Below are 14,357 nucleotides of genomic sequence, written 5' to 3'. Positions count from 1 at the left end.
CCTGGCGCCGCGAGCCACGGGCCCTGCATACTAATAAGCTCGTGCCACTCAGCCCGGAGCAGCCAGCGCGCTGATTGGCCGCGCAGCCCTCCGCGGCCGGGAGCTCGTGCCACTCATTCGGCGTAAACAGGCCTCCCAATAGGCTGGCGCCGGGCCAGGGAGCTGCCAATCAGGAAGCAGCGGGGCTACTACCAAGCCCGATGGCGCCTAATTCAAGCCCGGCGACTGCGCAGCTCCTCTGCGCAGATCATTGCTGCTGAATGGGAATGTGGTGGCGCAGGGCAGGAGAGGGAGCTGGAACCAGCGAGTGCGCGTGTCCCGGCGGAGGGGGAGGCGTATACACAGACACAGACACACACACACATATATGTTTAATCCAGCAGGTCTAACGTTTGGCTTCTGCCGCACAGAAGGCCAAAGGAAGAAATACCACCACCCCTTAAAAGTAGCTACTTTTTCTCCCTGCGATCTGTCTGGCAGGTGGCAGGTAGGCCAGACCTCCAAGCCCAGAGGCCTCCCCAGGTTGCCTGGCCCATCTACCGCTCTGAGGCTGCTCCCTGCCCGGACCCGAGCTCACAGATCCACGTACGTCCGCTGCTTGGGCAGTACAAGCTTTGAATAGCCCGCCCGGCCCTCTCCTCCCCCTGACCTGGGGATCAGACCCTGGGAAGTGAGTTCTGAGTCTCCAGCCGTCTACATTAGTGGCTCTCAATTTTATCTCCCTCTGCCACACTTTGCAACAGAGCAACTACTAAAATGAAAATCAGGGATTTATTGAGAAGACAAGGATTGCCCTTTCTTCATCTACACCTAGATTTAAAAAATATTTTCAGCTCGATAAGGGGGGAAGGGGATATGGTGTGGTAAACCATGTATAGTATTTCTCAATGCTGCTCCCTGTCTGCATATCTGCTAAATCCTCACTCCAACTAAAGCAAGCTACTGAACAATTTTTATCGTAATCAGATGCAAACCACTTCTAAAATATTCTGCAAACAAATATTTCTGTTAGAATTTGGTTTCCCACCCAAATGCTATTTATTCTCAGGGAGTCGAGGTGATGTCTTAGTGGCGATGGATACATTTATTTTTGCTCCTCTTTCTCCCTGTGAATCTCTGCCTCCCCCTCTGGGGGAAAAAAGGATATTTAAACTAGAAGCCAAATGACAGATTCATACGCATTCGAAATTCTCCACCGTCTCATTCCAGCAGGGACACGAAAGAGTTAAACTCAAAGCCTGCTGTCTCTCTGTTTCCCCGCCCCCACTCCCGTTCCCGCGGGACCGCTGGGATTGGTTGGCACTCCGCCAGCGGACTGTCCATCACCGAGTGTAAACAAGGCGCTGATTGGCTGTTGTCCAGTCCGCACTGGGCCTCCCGAAAAAAGCAATTACTGGCTCCGCGGTTTCAAGGCGGCCCAAGGCCGCTTGATGAAAGGAGATAAGCTGGGGACCGTTTCCAGGATCCCCGCGGGCCGACCCGGGCAGCCCGGGAGCCGAGGTGCGGCGGAGAACCCGCGGATCAAAGGAATCTGGAGAGAAAGGGGAAGCGGGCGGCCGGCCCCGGCCGGCCTTCCCCCCCGCAGGCCACGCCGACCTGGGGTGGGGGGCTGCGGGCCGCGGGTGGGGACTCCGGGATTTCCCGCCTGTCTGAGTCGGGGCCTGCGCCGGCGCCGGCTTTGGGCGGCGCGGCCGGGAAGGGAGCTCCGGAGAGCCCGGGGCTCGCAGGTAAGCGCCAGGGCTCCGCGGGCCGGGCCGGGGGCTCAGGACAAGGCGCGGGGCCCGCCCCGGCTGGCTCGGGAGTGGCGGTCGCGCAGGCCCGGGTCCCGGCTCCGGCGTCTCCCGGCTCCGGCGGCCGGGACCCCTAGCGACCGAGCCCCTGGCCAGGCCCCAGGCCGGCGCCTTCGGAAGCGACATCTGGCGGGCCGCGGGGCCCGAGGGGCAGAGTCGGGAAGCGTAAATCCCCGTTGCGCGCGGAGATGAGATTAGCGCGCGGCTATTCATTAGGGCGGGGACGATTGAATTAGGTCCCTGGGCGCGGTCGCCGGCTGGGGGTGTGCTTGGCGCCGACCCCTGGGCTTTGGCCGTGGCATCGGGAGGCTGGAGTAGCGGCCCCAGTGAGTGTGTCGGGGAATCGGGCGCCTCTGGGTCCCAGCCCCGCGGGTGCGGGCGGAGGCTGCCCGCTTCCCGCGTACACCGCGGACGGCCGGCCCGGCTCCGGAGAAATGGCGCTTGGGAAAGGAGGGGAGGGAAAGGTTCCCGGACCTTGCACAGGGACGGGTCGCCGGGGACCCGCGCAACCCTCCGGGGATGGAGGAGGCGCGAGCTGGAAGCGGCGCGCGGGCCCGGGCCCGGGGCTAACACCGTGGGGCCCAGTCTCTCCTGGCTCGGGTGGGTAGACGCGCCCCGAGGCCCCGGGTCCACGCAGGGCGCCCCTCACAGACGGCGCGTTTCCTACTCTCCTAAGGATCCGAGTTCCCATCACTGCCTCCGATGAGCTTGTTTCCGGATCAGGAACCTTTTTCAAGTTAATTTTTAAAGCCTCATTTGAATTTTTTAATATAGGAAAATATGTAGATGAGAAAAACCTTGGCTCCAACAAAGAGAACACCGTGGTTTCCCAGGACTTGCTCTGAGCTCGCCGCGTCAGGGCAGGGGCTCCACCTCAAACCGACCTGTGGGGGAAAGGGAGGCCTCAAGCCCCTGGGAGTCCTGGTCCCCTCCAGAATGTGTTGCAAGGAGAGTGGCCGGAAAGGCCCCACAGAGCCCCTAAACCAGCCTCCCCTCCCCCTTGGGCAGATTGTTCTAGGGTCCTGGAGCCTGAAGGATGGACCCTCAGCTTGCCTGCCCCCATCCCCAGTCATCGTTCACCATCCGAGAAATGCCCACTGCCAGGGACATGGGAGGGCAGAGAGTAGCTCACAGGTGCGTGGCCCCTATCTCCTGAAGCTAGTTTAGACCCTTCTAGCTCAGCCTCACCAGATTCCTAGGATGAGCACTGGCTTCACATCCCCCAAGTGCTGGCCCCTTCGTGTCCCCCAGAGAGGCTGCTCGGGCGGGCAAAGGCCCCGAGGCATTGCGTGCGCCTTCCAGAGCAGTGCAGAGGCTCCCTGCCCTTCTCCTTCCTCCCCATTTCTGCCTCCTCCTCCCCCAGTGTTCACTTAAAACAAATTGTAGTGGGCTTTTTGTTTTTTTTTTCAATACTGTTTCAAAACAGTTGTTACAGCAAATAACTGCAGACGGGTCTGCTGGACTCGGTGGAGAGGGGCTGGCAGCTGCCCAGCACGGGCGCCTGGCCGCTGGGCAGCTCCCGCAATACCAAAATAAGCTCCCGAGTTCTCCTGGAAGACTTGGGCCGCCGGGAGCTCAGGCTGGCGATCTGCTTGGAGGAAACCTCCCTGGTTTCCTTTTTTACTCTTCCTGCTGTTCAGAGCTAACAAATGTTTTTAATTTTAGAGGAACATGGTGTGGGGATCTGCAGACACGCCTTCCACTGGGGAGAGGACCAGGGAGGGGACAGGAGGAAGAAAAGAGAGGGGATAATAAACCCACGGTCAGTCTTGATGCTGGAGTGCCCAGGTCTCCCAAGTTCCTGCAGCTTTACAGATGAGTGGGCTGCAAGTGAGGCTGGGCCTGTGGACAGCCAGTGGGGCCTGGAACAGTGCCAGGAGTGGCCTTGAACCCCACCTTGATCCCTCTCCAGCAGGATCTGGGGTCACTGCCATGGGCCTGGCAGACATCACTCCAGGTTTGCCCTCTGGCCTGGGTAGAAGAGAAACCCCCCACCCCACATAACTAGCTGCGCTTCTACACCTGGCAGGCCGGCTCACACATCACACTTGAATGCATACACACACTTTTGCACAGTCTTGAGTGTGTGCACATACATCTGCCTGTACACACTCATGTGCCAACATGTGAATCACTTGGAAGTGTACACACCCAAACCCACGGCACAGATGGGCAGACAGGTGAGCCTCACGCAGCATGTCACACTCCCACATGCACAAAACATGCATGCAGAGGCACATCACACACGCAGAGGCACATCACACACGCAGAGGCACTCCCGAGAACCACCTTCTCCCTTCCAGCCTAGGGGCCCCTGTTCCCCCAGAACTGGGCCCAGCCCTGGAGCCCCCTCCAGCACTCCTCTCCCACCCCCACGCTCCCCAAGAATGGCAGCAGATGTAGGTCTCCCGGCTCCCAAACCACTGATATCCTGCTCTGTCTGAAATAATCATATAAATAATTATTTTTTAATACAAGGGGGTGGGAGTGTCAGGCAAGTTACATGAAATTGTGAATTAGCCATTGCTCCAAATAAATGCCTGCTTCGGCCAGAGAGCAGCAGCTCGGCGCCCCCAGTAATCCCGTGTTAGGTGTCTCTCCATTGTTCCCTGGGCCATTAGTCAAAGGGCAAATTAGAAACAATTTCTTGATGACAAAAATTGACTCTTAATTCTTCCCACCAGAGGCACAGGGGGACAAGTCCAGGGGCCAGGCCTGAGACTGGGGCTGGCATCAGGAGGGGTAGGCAGGGGTCGAGGTGGGGGGCCTAAAATGGTTCACAGCGGAGACTTCCCTCAACCGGAGGACAGCAGTAGCTCACCCCCACCCCAGAATCCGTGTTTGGGAGGACAGCTGGGGCGGGGGGTTAGGAGCAATCCCACTCCCTCCCGGAAGAGGTCCTGACCCCCCACCCCACCCATCTGCCTGTAGAAGCCCCTCTGCTATAGACTGGGGGGAGTTCTTTTCATCAGGGTCTTTCCTGGTGCCTGGAGGGAAGAGGGTGTGGGGGAAAGGTCCGTGTGTTCCCCCCTCACCTCCCCTGCTCAGCAGTGTGACCTCTGGCTCTGGGGAGGATTGGGAAGCCCCAGGGTCTGTGCCTTGGAGTGGGGGGCAGCCTTGTCTCCTTGTCTCTGCCACAGCTTCTGCCTTCGGGAGCTTACCCTTCATAAGAGCAGAACTGTTGTGGAGGGGAGAGGACGGCGAAGGTTCCGAAGCGAAGGGGGCTGCCCCCACTGAAAACAAAGCTTCCAATCACAGCCCCTTCATTTCTCAGGACCCAGAGGATGAGGTGGTAGGGGAGGGGGCTGCATGGAGGGAGCGCCGCACCCTCGTCCCCAGCGCCTGGGCTGAGGCAGGCCACAGAGGAGCAAGGCTTGTCAGCGGCCAGGCCTGGGTGGGAGATTGTCTTCCAGGCACACACAGCTCCCAGCCTGGCGCACAAGGCTGTCTGTCCCTTCTTGGGCACTCCCAGCGGGTCCCTGGCTCCAGCCTAAGCAGGGAGCCAGGTTGGAGATGTGGGAAGGCAGAAGTCCCAGGGATCCTGGGAGAGGCTCAGGTTGTACCTGCAGGCCATGGTCTCCTCGACAGACCTCGGGAGGAGGTTGTAAGTTTTTTAAAGAAACCAGAGCAGCAGAGGAAAGGGACTCAGAAGCCCGTGGCACGACTTTCTGGACTCCCCGTCCAGTGAGGGGGCTCCATTGCTGCAGTTGCCGGTTTTGTCCAACCAGGTCAGGAGGCTGCCCGGCCCCCTCCCCGCTCTCAAAGTTGCTTGTTAAACACAGAGTCGTAATTTGTGGCTAAATATAACCAGTGTGTTCGCACAGAAAGTATAATTCAGGGTGCTTGTTGTATGAGGTTATCAAGGAGACCCATCTGGGTTAAATTAAAGTGATTTTCATAAAGGGCAGAAGCACCCCTTTGCCTGGTTTCCTCTGCCTTTTTATTAGTGACGGTGTGATTGTTGCAATTATTAGAGGGGATCAAGGAAGGTGGGAGTTGCCAGGGACCCCCCTGCTGAGGAGGGATCCTCCCAGCCCCCTTCCACTCACCATTGTCCCGCTGCCCCTCCAGCCTCCTGGTCACTGTCACCTCCTCTGCGGCTGGAGGACTGGAGAAAGGCCCAGGAGCCCTGGGAATCTCTACTGTGCCAGGCTGCCTTCCCTAAAGGCCGGCTCCTTCCCCACAGGCAGCCAGTCTGGGGGTGGACCTGGAGGGGACCTGGAGGGGCAGGGTTCTCTGGGAATCTCTGGGCCAAGGGATGTGCTTTGGGGATCCGCTGGAATAAAGAGTAATTGGTTTTCCCCGCAGGAGGCTGACCCCAAACAGCCCTCAGTCTTCCTGCCCACGAGGACAACGAGGACAGGAAGCCAGACCCGGGAGAGAAAGTCCAGATCAGACAGATGGGGGTTGGGAGGGCCTAGTGGCTGAAACTGCCCTGCTTGGGGACAGTGCTCAGGCAGGACCAATCCAAATGAGGGCACTGCTTATGTGGTCCTTCTGGGAGCATCCTCCAGAGCAGAGCCTGGCTTCAGGCCCTCCCTGCAGGGACACCTGCCTCCACTCCCTGCCAGACCAGGCCTGGCTGCAGAGGTGAAGGCGCCAGGGCTGCCTGTCTTCACTATTTGGCTCTCCACTGTTTGGCTGTGTTTACACATATCGCTGTCAGGGTGTCTGGACAGTGGGGCTCAGAGGGCCTTGCCGGCCCAGACTTCCCCAGGACTATTCTCACATCGGTGGGAGGGCCCTAGTGGAGGGGTGCAGGCTGGGTGGCGGGGCCAGGCCAGCGGAGACCTAGAGGACCATGGAGCATTTAGGTCTCATACCCAACCCCACCCTGTCCTCTGAGCTTCAGTTACAGACCCAGGCAGCAGGAGGGCAGGGCCCGGCCCCTTCTCACCCATCCTCAAGGCAGGCAGGAACTCTGAGGCCAGCTTCCACCAGGGGTTCCCTTAGCCCCCACCCCCCAAAAGCCCCAGACCCTGCCAGGCCTCACCCTGCCAGCATCGTGGCCCCAGCTGAGGGCTCCCAAAGGCGGTTGCTGCTAACACAAGCAGGAGGCCTCAGGGCATCCCGCAGGGCACACACCAGATCGACCTGGGCTCCTCACACACCTCCCAGACCTAGCCCTCTAGTGGGTCCTGGCCCACAAACCCCCAGGCGCCGCTCCTGATATGAGCCCCACGGCCCACCTGCCCTCCAGCCCTGGAGACTTCTCTCCCTTGGCCATGGCTCCCGTTGGGAGGCTGCAGGCCCTCCCTGGGCTGGACCAGAGGGGACAGACTGTCTCTCCCCCGCGACTTCTGGGGGCACTGGAGTCCTTGGCCTGGTTACCTACAGCATTTATACCCTCCAGTAAGTTATTTGGAGTTGTCACAGAGCAGCATGTGCCTGGGGCAGAGCCCTCACCTCCAGCCCCTGGACCACCTGACTGCTGCCTCCGCCTGCTCCAAATACGGCCACCGCCTCTTTTGTTAACGGGACAGTTGATCCATTAAATTAAAAATCATTCAATAGATTCATTTTTTTTCTGGCCTGCACAAATACGTATTCTACTTCAATTCATGAAGCATCAGTACTCGCTGCGGGGATAATTCCCCAGGCAGGAGAGGAGTTTCGGGGAAAGTGCCCCGAAAGGGAGACTCCCCCAAAATCCCCTTCCCAACAGCCAAGACAGGAAGGCCAGAGGAGCCTGCCCCGGGCCAGGGCCCAGACCCGCGCAGCAGCCCGCTCTCCTGGCCACTTCCGCCGGGGCCTTTCCGAGCGAAGTCCATTAGGGCCAGATCTCTGCGCCTGCCCTACCCGGGGTCCGGGCAATAAGCGGCCCCGACCGCCGCCCGCAGCCCAACCTCGGCCCGGGGGAAGACACACTGGAGGCATTTTCTTCCCTCTGGAATTGATTGTTTTTTGTTTTTGTTTTAATAGCAGGACTTTTCCAAGCAAAAAGTCTCCTGAGGCGGGTGGTAAAAAATCAAAGCGTCTACATCCAAGCCCGGAACAAAAGCCCTTTGGAAATCCCGCGGCGGGGCCGGGCGCGGGCGGTTGCGGCGGGAGGGGCGGCCGAGCGCGCCCAGGACCCGCGTCGGGAGAAGCCGCGCAGCGCCCACCACGGGGGTCGAGTCCCGGCGGCCCCACCTGCTCCGGAGTCGGGCCTGTCCCTCTGTCTGGGGAGGCGGCCGGAGGCGCCATCACCGCAAATTTATGGCCCGGGTGACGTGCTTCCTACTCCCACAGTGGGGCCCGGTGACATTAAACAGAAAATTGACGAGAGCGGAGCGAAGCCGAATCCCTTTCCCTCCAGCCCGGTCCCCCTCGCTTTTCGGGGAGGGAACCAGGGACCAGAGCAAGGGCGTCCCCGAGTTTGTGCGCTCGGGAGCCCGTGCCGGAGACCTCCCGGATTCCAGAGCCCAGGCCGCGTGCTTCGGGCGCGCAACCCCCGCCCGGACCGCACCCCTTCGCAACCTCAGCTCCCGTTCCACGTGCCTGGGGCGGCCAGGCAGAGTGGGGCCCCGCACCCGGGTCGCTCCCGCTCGGAGGGCCCAGGCCGGATGAGGCTCAGACGCGCCCTCGGCCCTCCCTCCGCGCCCCAGCTCCGGAGAGCGCCCTGCTGCCTCCAGCACAGCTGGGGAGGGAGGACCCCGGTTGCCCAGCCCCCACCCTCGCCGCTGCGCCCCGCCCTCGGCCGGCGCAAGTGGTAGAAGAGAGCTAGAGACGAGCGGGGCGCGCCTGGGTGGCTGCCGGGGGTCGCTCCTCTGGCCTCGAGCGCCCGCTCCCTCCGCCCCCCGGTGCCTCCTGGCACCGAACCCGCCGCGCCGCGTCCTTAAAGGCGCTGCCTGCTCTGCTGGCCTTTGTCTGCGTGTCAGGGAAGGTCACACTGGGGGGTGGTGCGGGGACAGCGACACTGCCGGGCGCCGGCATAACCCCTACCCCCTCCCCCGCCCCTCGGGGCACTTGCTGCGGCCCTGCAGGCGTTGGTCTTGTGGCACTTGTCCTGTCGTGCTGGGTTACACACAGCCATGACCGGAGCCAGCGCATGTGTTTCTCAGAGAGGAATCCAGGGAGCCCTGTGGGGGCTGCTTGGGGAAATGATGCTGCCATCCCCATGCCCCTGGTGCCAAACAGGGAGAATAAAGGAGACCTGGCCTGAGGGAGACAGCCCCAGGGGACGGACAGAACCCTAGTTCATAGCCCAGAGAGGGAACGGGAGGGCCAGGCCTCAGCCAACTCCAATCCTGCGCTGCCTGAGCCAACTCCATTCCTTACCCCTCTGGCCTGCGTGGTTATCGTAGGCAGCGGGGGTACCAGATCCTACCCTGCCTGTTCAACCCTCTAGACAGCCTGGGACACAGCATGGTGGCCTTGCCTGTTTTACAGATGAGCAGAAGGAGACTGTGAGAACAAATAACATGCCCTTGTTCACACCTGGGGCCTGGGTGCCTAGGCCCTGGATTCTTCTGGAAAACTAGTCCTAGGGTTGGCTGGCTTTTGGGCCTCGGACCACCCTAAGACTCATGGCTGGGGCAGACATGATGCGTCCCGACTTCTACCTTGTAGACCAGGAGCAGAACAAAATGGGCCTCGTGACCAGCCATTGGGCGTCTTGGCCACAGCACCCACGGAAAGATGTGTCAGGGTCCAGCTCTCCCTGGGAAGCCCTTCCGAAAGCTCGCGGCTGGCCTGTTTCTCTGTCACTGGGATGAGGCCCCAGCAAGGCAGATCGCAGCCTGCAGCCGGGAGGAACTGCTAATATATGGCAAGAGTCTGGAAAGCAGATTCCAAAAGGTCACGTTGGACTGAAACCAACAAGATTACGTTGAACAGGCTGTATGTGAACCTCCACTTTCAGGTTCAAAAATCAGTTGTAAAAATGCAGGCAGCTTCCCACTGAAGACTTGCTGGGCCAAGCCGCAGCTGTCTGCACCACTCAGGCAGCTCATCCACCCCCTGTCTCCCCGACACAGGCCCCCTTGTGAATTTCCCTGAGCCCCAGCAGCTGAGCCTGCGCCCTGGGGTGGGAGTGGGAGCTCCCAGGATGTCTGACCCGCTGTCTCTGATGTCAGGTCCGCTGGGGGAGGGGATGCAGCTGGGGACAGTAGAGAATGGGGTCCTTGTGCCACTGTCATCAGGCCCAGGGCTTCCATGAACACGGCTTTGTCTGCACCCATACCCCGTGGTGACCATGGGACCAGCGGATCAGTGGGCCTCTGAACAGGAGGGGCGTGCAGAGCTGCTTTTTGGCCTCGGTTAACTCTTAAATGGGTGTCAGAGGCACTGTCTTCCCTGAGCTATGTGCCTCGTGCCGGGGAGCCTTAGGGCCACACGGAAGGGTAGAAATCAGTTTCAGGTCCCGAGGTCTGGAACAGCTTTTTTAAACCCAGTTTTTTTCCTATGAAAATGGCTGCAGACACTGGGGGAGGGAGAGGGTGGTCCTGAACCTGATGACTCTGAAATATGCTTGGCCTTTCCCAGAGATTCCTGCTCCCAACCCAGGCCCAGATGGCAACAGAAGCTTACGGTGAGTAGGCACCGGTCCTGGTCTGGTTCCAGCATGCACCGCATTGCTGGGGAGGTCTTGGTGGTCCAGAGGAGGTAGCCCCCACCCCGGGCATCCATCCACGCAGGCCCCAGCCCCTGCAGGACGACCCCATTACAGAAGGGAGAAGTATGTGGAGACCCTCGGCCGAGGTTGGGAGACCTGGAAGCTGGAGGTAGTGCACCTGGGTATATAGTGTGATGGGTTGATGGGTGGGTTATATTCTCTTCTTTAGAATTTTCTATGTTTTTCAAATTGCCCTTTTGAAATGTATTCATATTGTAATCAGAAAACAAAACAGGCCAGGCATGGTGGTTCATACTTGTAATCCCAACACTTTGGGAGGCTGAAGCAGGTGGATCACCTGAGGCCAGGAGTCCAAGACCAGCCTGGCCAACTTGGTGAAACCCTGTCTCTACTAAGAATACAAAAATTAGCCAGGCGTGGTGGTAGGCACCTGCAGTCCCAGCTACTTGGGAGGCTGAGGCACGAGAATTGCTCAAACCCAGGAGGCGGAGGTTGCAGTGAGCCGAGATCTCGCCACTGCAGTCCAGCCTGGGCAACAGAGAGGGATTCTGTCTCAAAAAAAAGAAAACAAAGCAAACCAATGAACACTATTCCAAACAAATGTCCAGCCTCCCTCTGCCAGAGATCAGAGGCTGCAAAGTGGGCTCTGTCCCCAGCCACACAGCTGGGGAACCCACAGGGTGCCAGGCCCCCCCAGCCCCATCCCTGCCCCACAGGCTCCTGGAATGATTGTAGGCTCTGGACTGTCTCAGTTTGCCCACAGCCTCCCCTAGGTGCCCGGGGAGCCACTGGCCAGCACTCCAGTCAAGGCTTGATGGGGAGACGGAAACCAGGCTCGAACTCCTTCCCACACCCCAAAACGCCAGTGTGCACAGTGAGGGGAGCCCTGGCCAGACAGCACAGACGGCATGCCTGCCCGCGAGAGGCCCAGGGCCCCAGGGAGCCAGAGGGGCAGGGTGCCTGGCAGCATCCAGGCACATGGGCCCAGGCCCCCCGACACCGGGCTGAGGCCAGCCTCCCCCAGAGCGGTTTGGAGCCCCGCCCTGGAGGGGGAGCGGATTGCCCAGCATGGGGGTGATGAGCCACCAGGTGGTGAGGCTGCCCGGCAGGGCTGGACCCCCTTTTGGATCCCCCTTCTGATTTCTGTACCCTTGAGTCTTGCCCATGCCATAACCTCACCCTGCCAAGGCCAAGGGACAGGGGGGCAACAATGCCCTCACCAAGCTTGCCCTGGGACAGTCACCTCACTCGGGGGAAGCTGGGTTGTGCCGAATTTTCTGCATGGTGTGGGTCCATGGGCTGGGGGCCACTTCGCCTCCCTGCACCCATCCTAGGACCCTGGGGCTGCAAGCAGGCTGGAAACCCTGTGGGGACGAGTGGAGCCCAGGGACTTCTAGGAGAGGGTTGTATGTGACAAGCGGCTCCGGCGGACACGGGCTTGTGAACATGGGGGCTGGGGTGGGGTCAGGGTATGAACAGCGCAGGCCTAGAAGCCTCAGACTCTGAGGGGTGGGAAAGAGTCCCCAACACAGAATCAGAGAAGGATCCCGGAGTGGGGGGAAGAAGAAACGGGCGCAGTGGGCGCTGCCACCCTTCCTTGGGGCGCATTTCCTCCCTGCCCTGACCAAGAGGAAGGGACCCTCCTGCCTCCAGAAGGGACTTCTCCGAGCCCGGGACACACGAGGAAACCGAGGCTCAGTCACCAGGAAGCCCTCACTCCCTGTCAAGGCCACCCAACAGTAAGAAGGGGAGGCAGGATGTGATCCCAGGCTTCCCTCCCAGCCTGCACGCTGCTGCACTACCCAACCCTGAGGACCCCAAGAGCCTCCAAGAATGTGGGATTTTGGTTCTGAGCCCCCACAGGGGCCACTGGTGGCCTCTGGTTCAGGCCCACCAGAATTGGCCCAGATGCCCGAGCAGTCAAGGGGAGGGCTTTGTGGAGTGTGGGGGTCTGTCCTCCCCCATGGCCACAAACAGAGCCCACCCCTCAAATGCAGGTGGGGTGGGGCAGGGGAGCGCCTCAGCTTGGTCATCTGGGCTCCAGTGAGGCTGCCTGCTCCTCCTCACCTGCACGGGAGGCTGAGGGTGGGGCCCTGGGGGAGGGGCTGCCCCAGGCTGTAGTGCCTGGGAGAGCTGGGGGTGGAGGGGACAAGCGGATGGCCCTCCTGCCTGGCCCTGGCTGCCCAGGTCTTGCTGCCTCCCCCTGTTGGGTGATTTAGATGATTACGGACCTGAGGTCCCGCCAGGCGCGTTGGCTGATGCCTGTAATCCTAGCACTTTGGGAGGCTGAGGCAGGTGGATCACTTGAGCTCAGGAGTTCGAGACCAGCCTGACCAACATGGTGAAACCCCATGTCTACTAAAAATACAAAAATTAGTGTGGTGGCGCGCCCCTGTAATCCCAGCTACCCTGGAGGCCGAGGCAGGAGAATCGCTTGAACCTGGGAGGCAGAGGTTGCAGTGAGGCGAGATCACGCCACTGCCCTGCAGTCTGGGCAACAGAGCGAGTCTGTCTCAAAAAAATATAAATAAATACATAAATACATAAATAAACCTGAGGTGCAAAGTTTAAAGGTTTGGGTGACACATCAGAGGCTACCCTCCCAGAGCACATCCTCCAAGGGCTTGGGCCCCGGGGATGCTGAGTGGCCCCTTGGAACTGTGAGGAGCTGACATATGGGTGGGGACCAGAGGAGGGGCCGTGGAGAGCCCTGGTAAGGGTGTGGGCGCTGGTGGGGCCTGCCTGGTGTGTGATGGGGACAGGCACAGGCATGGGGGTGGCCCACATCCAAGACAGTGGGCTCCTGGGGCCACCTCCTCTCCACACAGTGGCCCCAGGTCTAGCTCGGGCCTAACAGCCCAGCCATCCCTGAGAGCCAGTGCAGAGGGTACAGCAGCTGCCTCCTCTCAGGGCCCGCCGGACGGTCGCCATCCTGCCAGAAGCGCAGGGAGGGAACTCCCGTGCCCATCGCCAGAGAGAGAAATGCTCCTTGGTCTCAGGAGGCAGCGGGGCCCAGGACTCACACGGACCTGGGTGCAAGTCGGCCAGTTCCAGCTGGGCACACTGGGCAGGTCACCCACCTCCCGAGCCCTCCATGTCCAGGCCATTGTGGGAAAACCCTCTCCAACAGGGGAGTGAAGGAACAGGATGGAGTGGGGGTGGCCCCAAGGCACGGGGAGAACCAGAGGCTGCGGGTGAGGCCCCACTGTGGGTGAGGCCCCGCCGTGTGCCCTGTCCCGTCTCTTCCTCTGAGGGCAGGCGCCTTACCCGATCACCCTCCCGGCTTTCTCAGCCGCCCCTGCCTGGGCTTGCTCCTGTCTGGTGTTGGGTGACCTGCCTGCTGCTCTCAGGCCCCACACCCATTTGTGGCCTCGTGGCCATGAGTGGCCCTGTCCCCGACTCTGAAGTAGTGTAGAAGCTCCACTGCAGTGGGCACAGTGGTGGCCCCCAAATGATTGGTCCACCTGGAGCCTGTGAACACAACAGGCTTATTTGGGAAAAGGGTCTTTATCCAGAGACAAAGGCCCTTAGAAGATAGAGGTCGGAGGAGATTTGAGAGGGAGGTGAGAGAGGCCACATGAAGACGAGGCAGAGAGAGGAGTGACACGGCCAACGCCACGGGACGCCTGGGGCCACCAAATGCCAGAAGAGGCGGAAAGAACCTGCCCTGCAGCCTGCGGACCGAGGACAGTCCTGCCGACAGCTTGATTTTGGTTCCGGCCACCAGGACAGGGAGAGAATAAACTTCTGTTGTTTGCAGCTGCCCCATTTGTGGTCCTTTGTTGGGTGGCCCCAGACATAATCCCAGCACTGGCCTGGCCCATGGGCAGCTGTCCCCAGCCCGGTGGAGGGTGTGGCTGTGACTTTCCCCCCAGCAGATCCAGGACCCCAGTCTCAATGAGCTGCCATTGGGCCGTTGGGCGCCTGCCAGCCTGTGGCAGAAGGACCAGGACCTGGCGGCGGGCAGGGAGCAAGGGCTGCGTGAACTGGCTGGGAGGAAGGACTGAGGC

At 60.5% G+C, this 14,357-nt stretch overlaps 1 protein-coding gene across 1 annotated transcript; it reads left to right on the top strand.

The window, feature by feature from the left end:
• Positions 1-35: 35 nt before the first annotated feature.
• LOC112424506 (putative cuticle collagen 80) lies at positions 36-14,106 on the top strand. The gene is made up of 2 exons (XM_071081821.1): positions 36-10,139; positions 10,257-14,106. Exon 1 carries the CDS (start codon positions 1,431-1,433, stop codon positions 1,980-1,982), a length of 552 nt encoding a protein of 183 aa, XP_070937922.1. The 5' UTR covers positions 36-1,430; the 3' UTR covers positions 1,983-10,139; positions 10,257-14,106.
• Positions 14,107-14,357: the final 251 nt, after the last annotated feature.

The sequence above is a fragment of the Macaca nemestrina genome, chromosome 17 (genome assembly GCF_043159975.1).
Source record: "Macaca nemestrina isolate mMacNem1 chromosome 17, mMacNem.hap1, whole genome shotgun sequence".
Classification (NCBI taxonomy): domain Eukaryota; kingdom Metazoa; phylum Chordata; class Mammalia; order Primates; family Cercopithecidae; genus Macaca; species Macaca nemestrina.
The sequence above is the reverse complement of the archived record's forward strand: the minus strand, read 5'-3'. Positions and strand labels throughout refer to the sequence as shown.

Excerpts from the sequence above, each read along its gene's own strand:
- LOC112424506 (XM_071081821.1), top strand. The coding sequence starts at position 1,431 with ATGAAAGGAGATAAGCTGGGGACCGTTTCCAGGATCCCCGCGGGCCGA.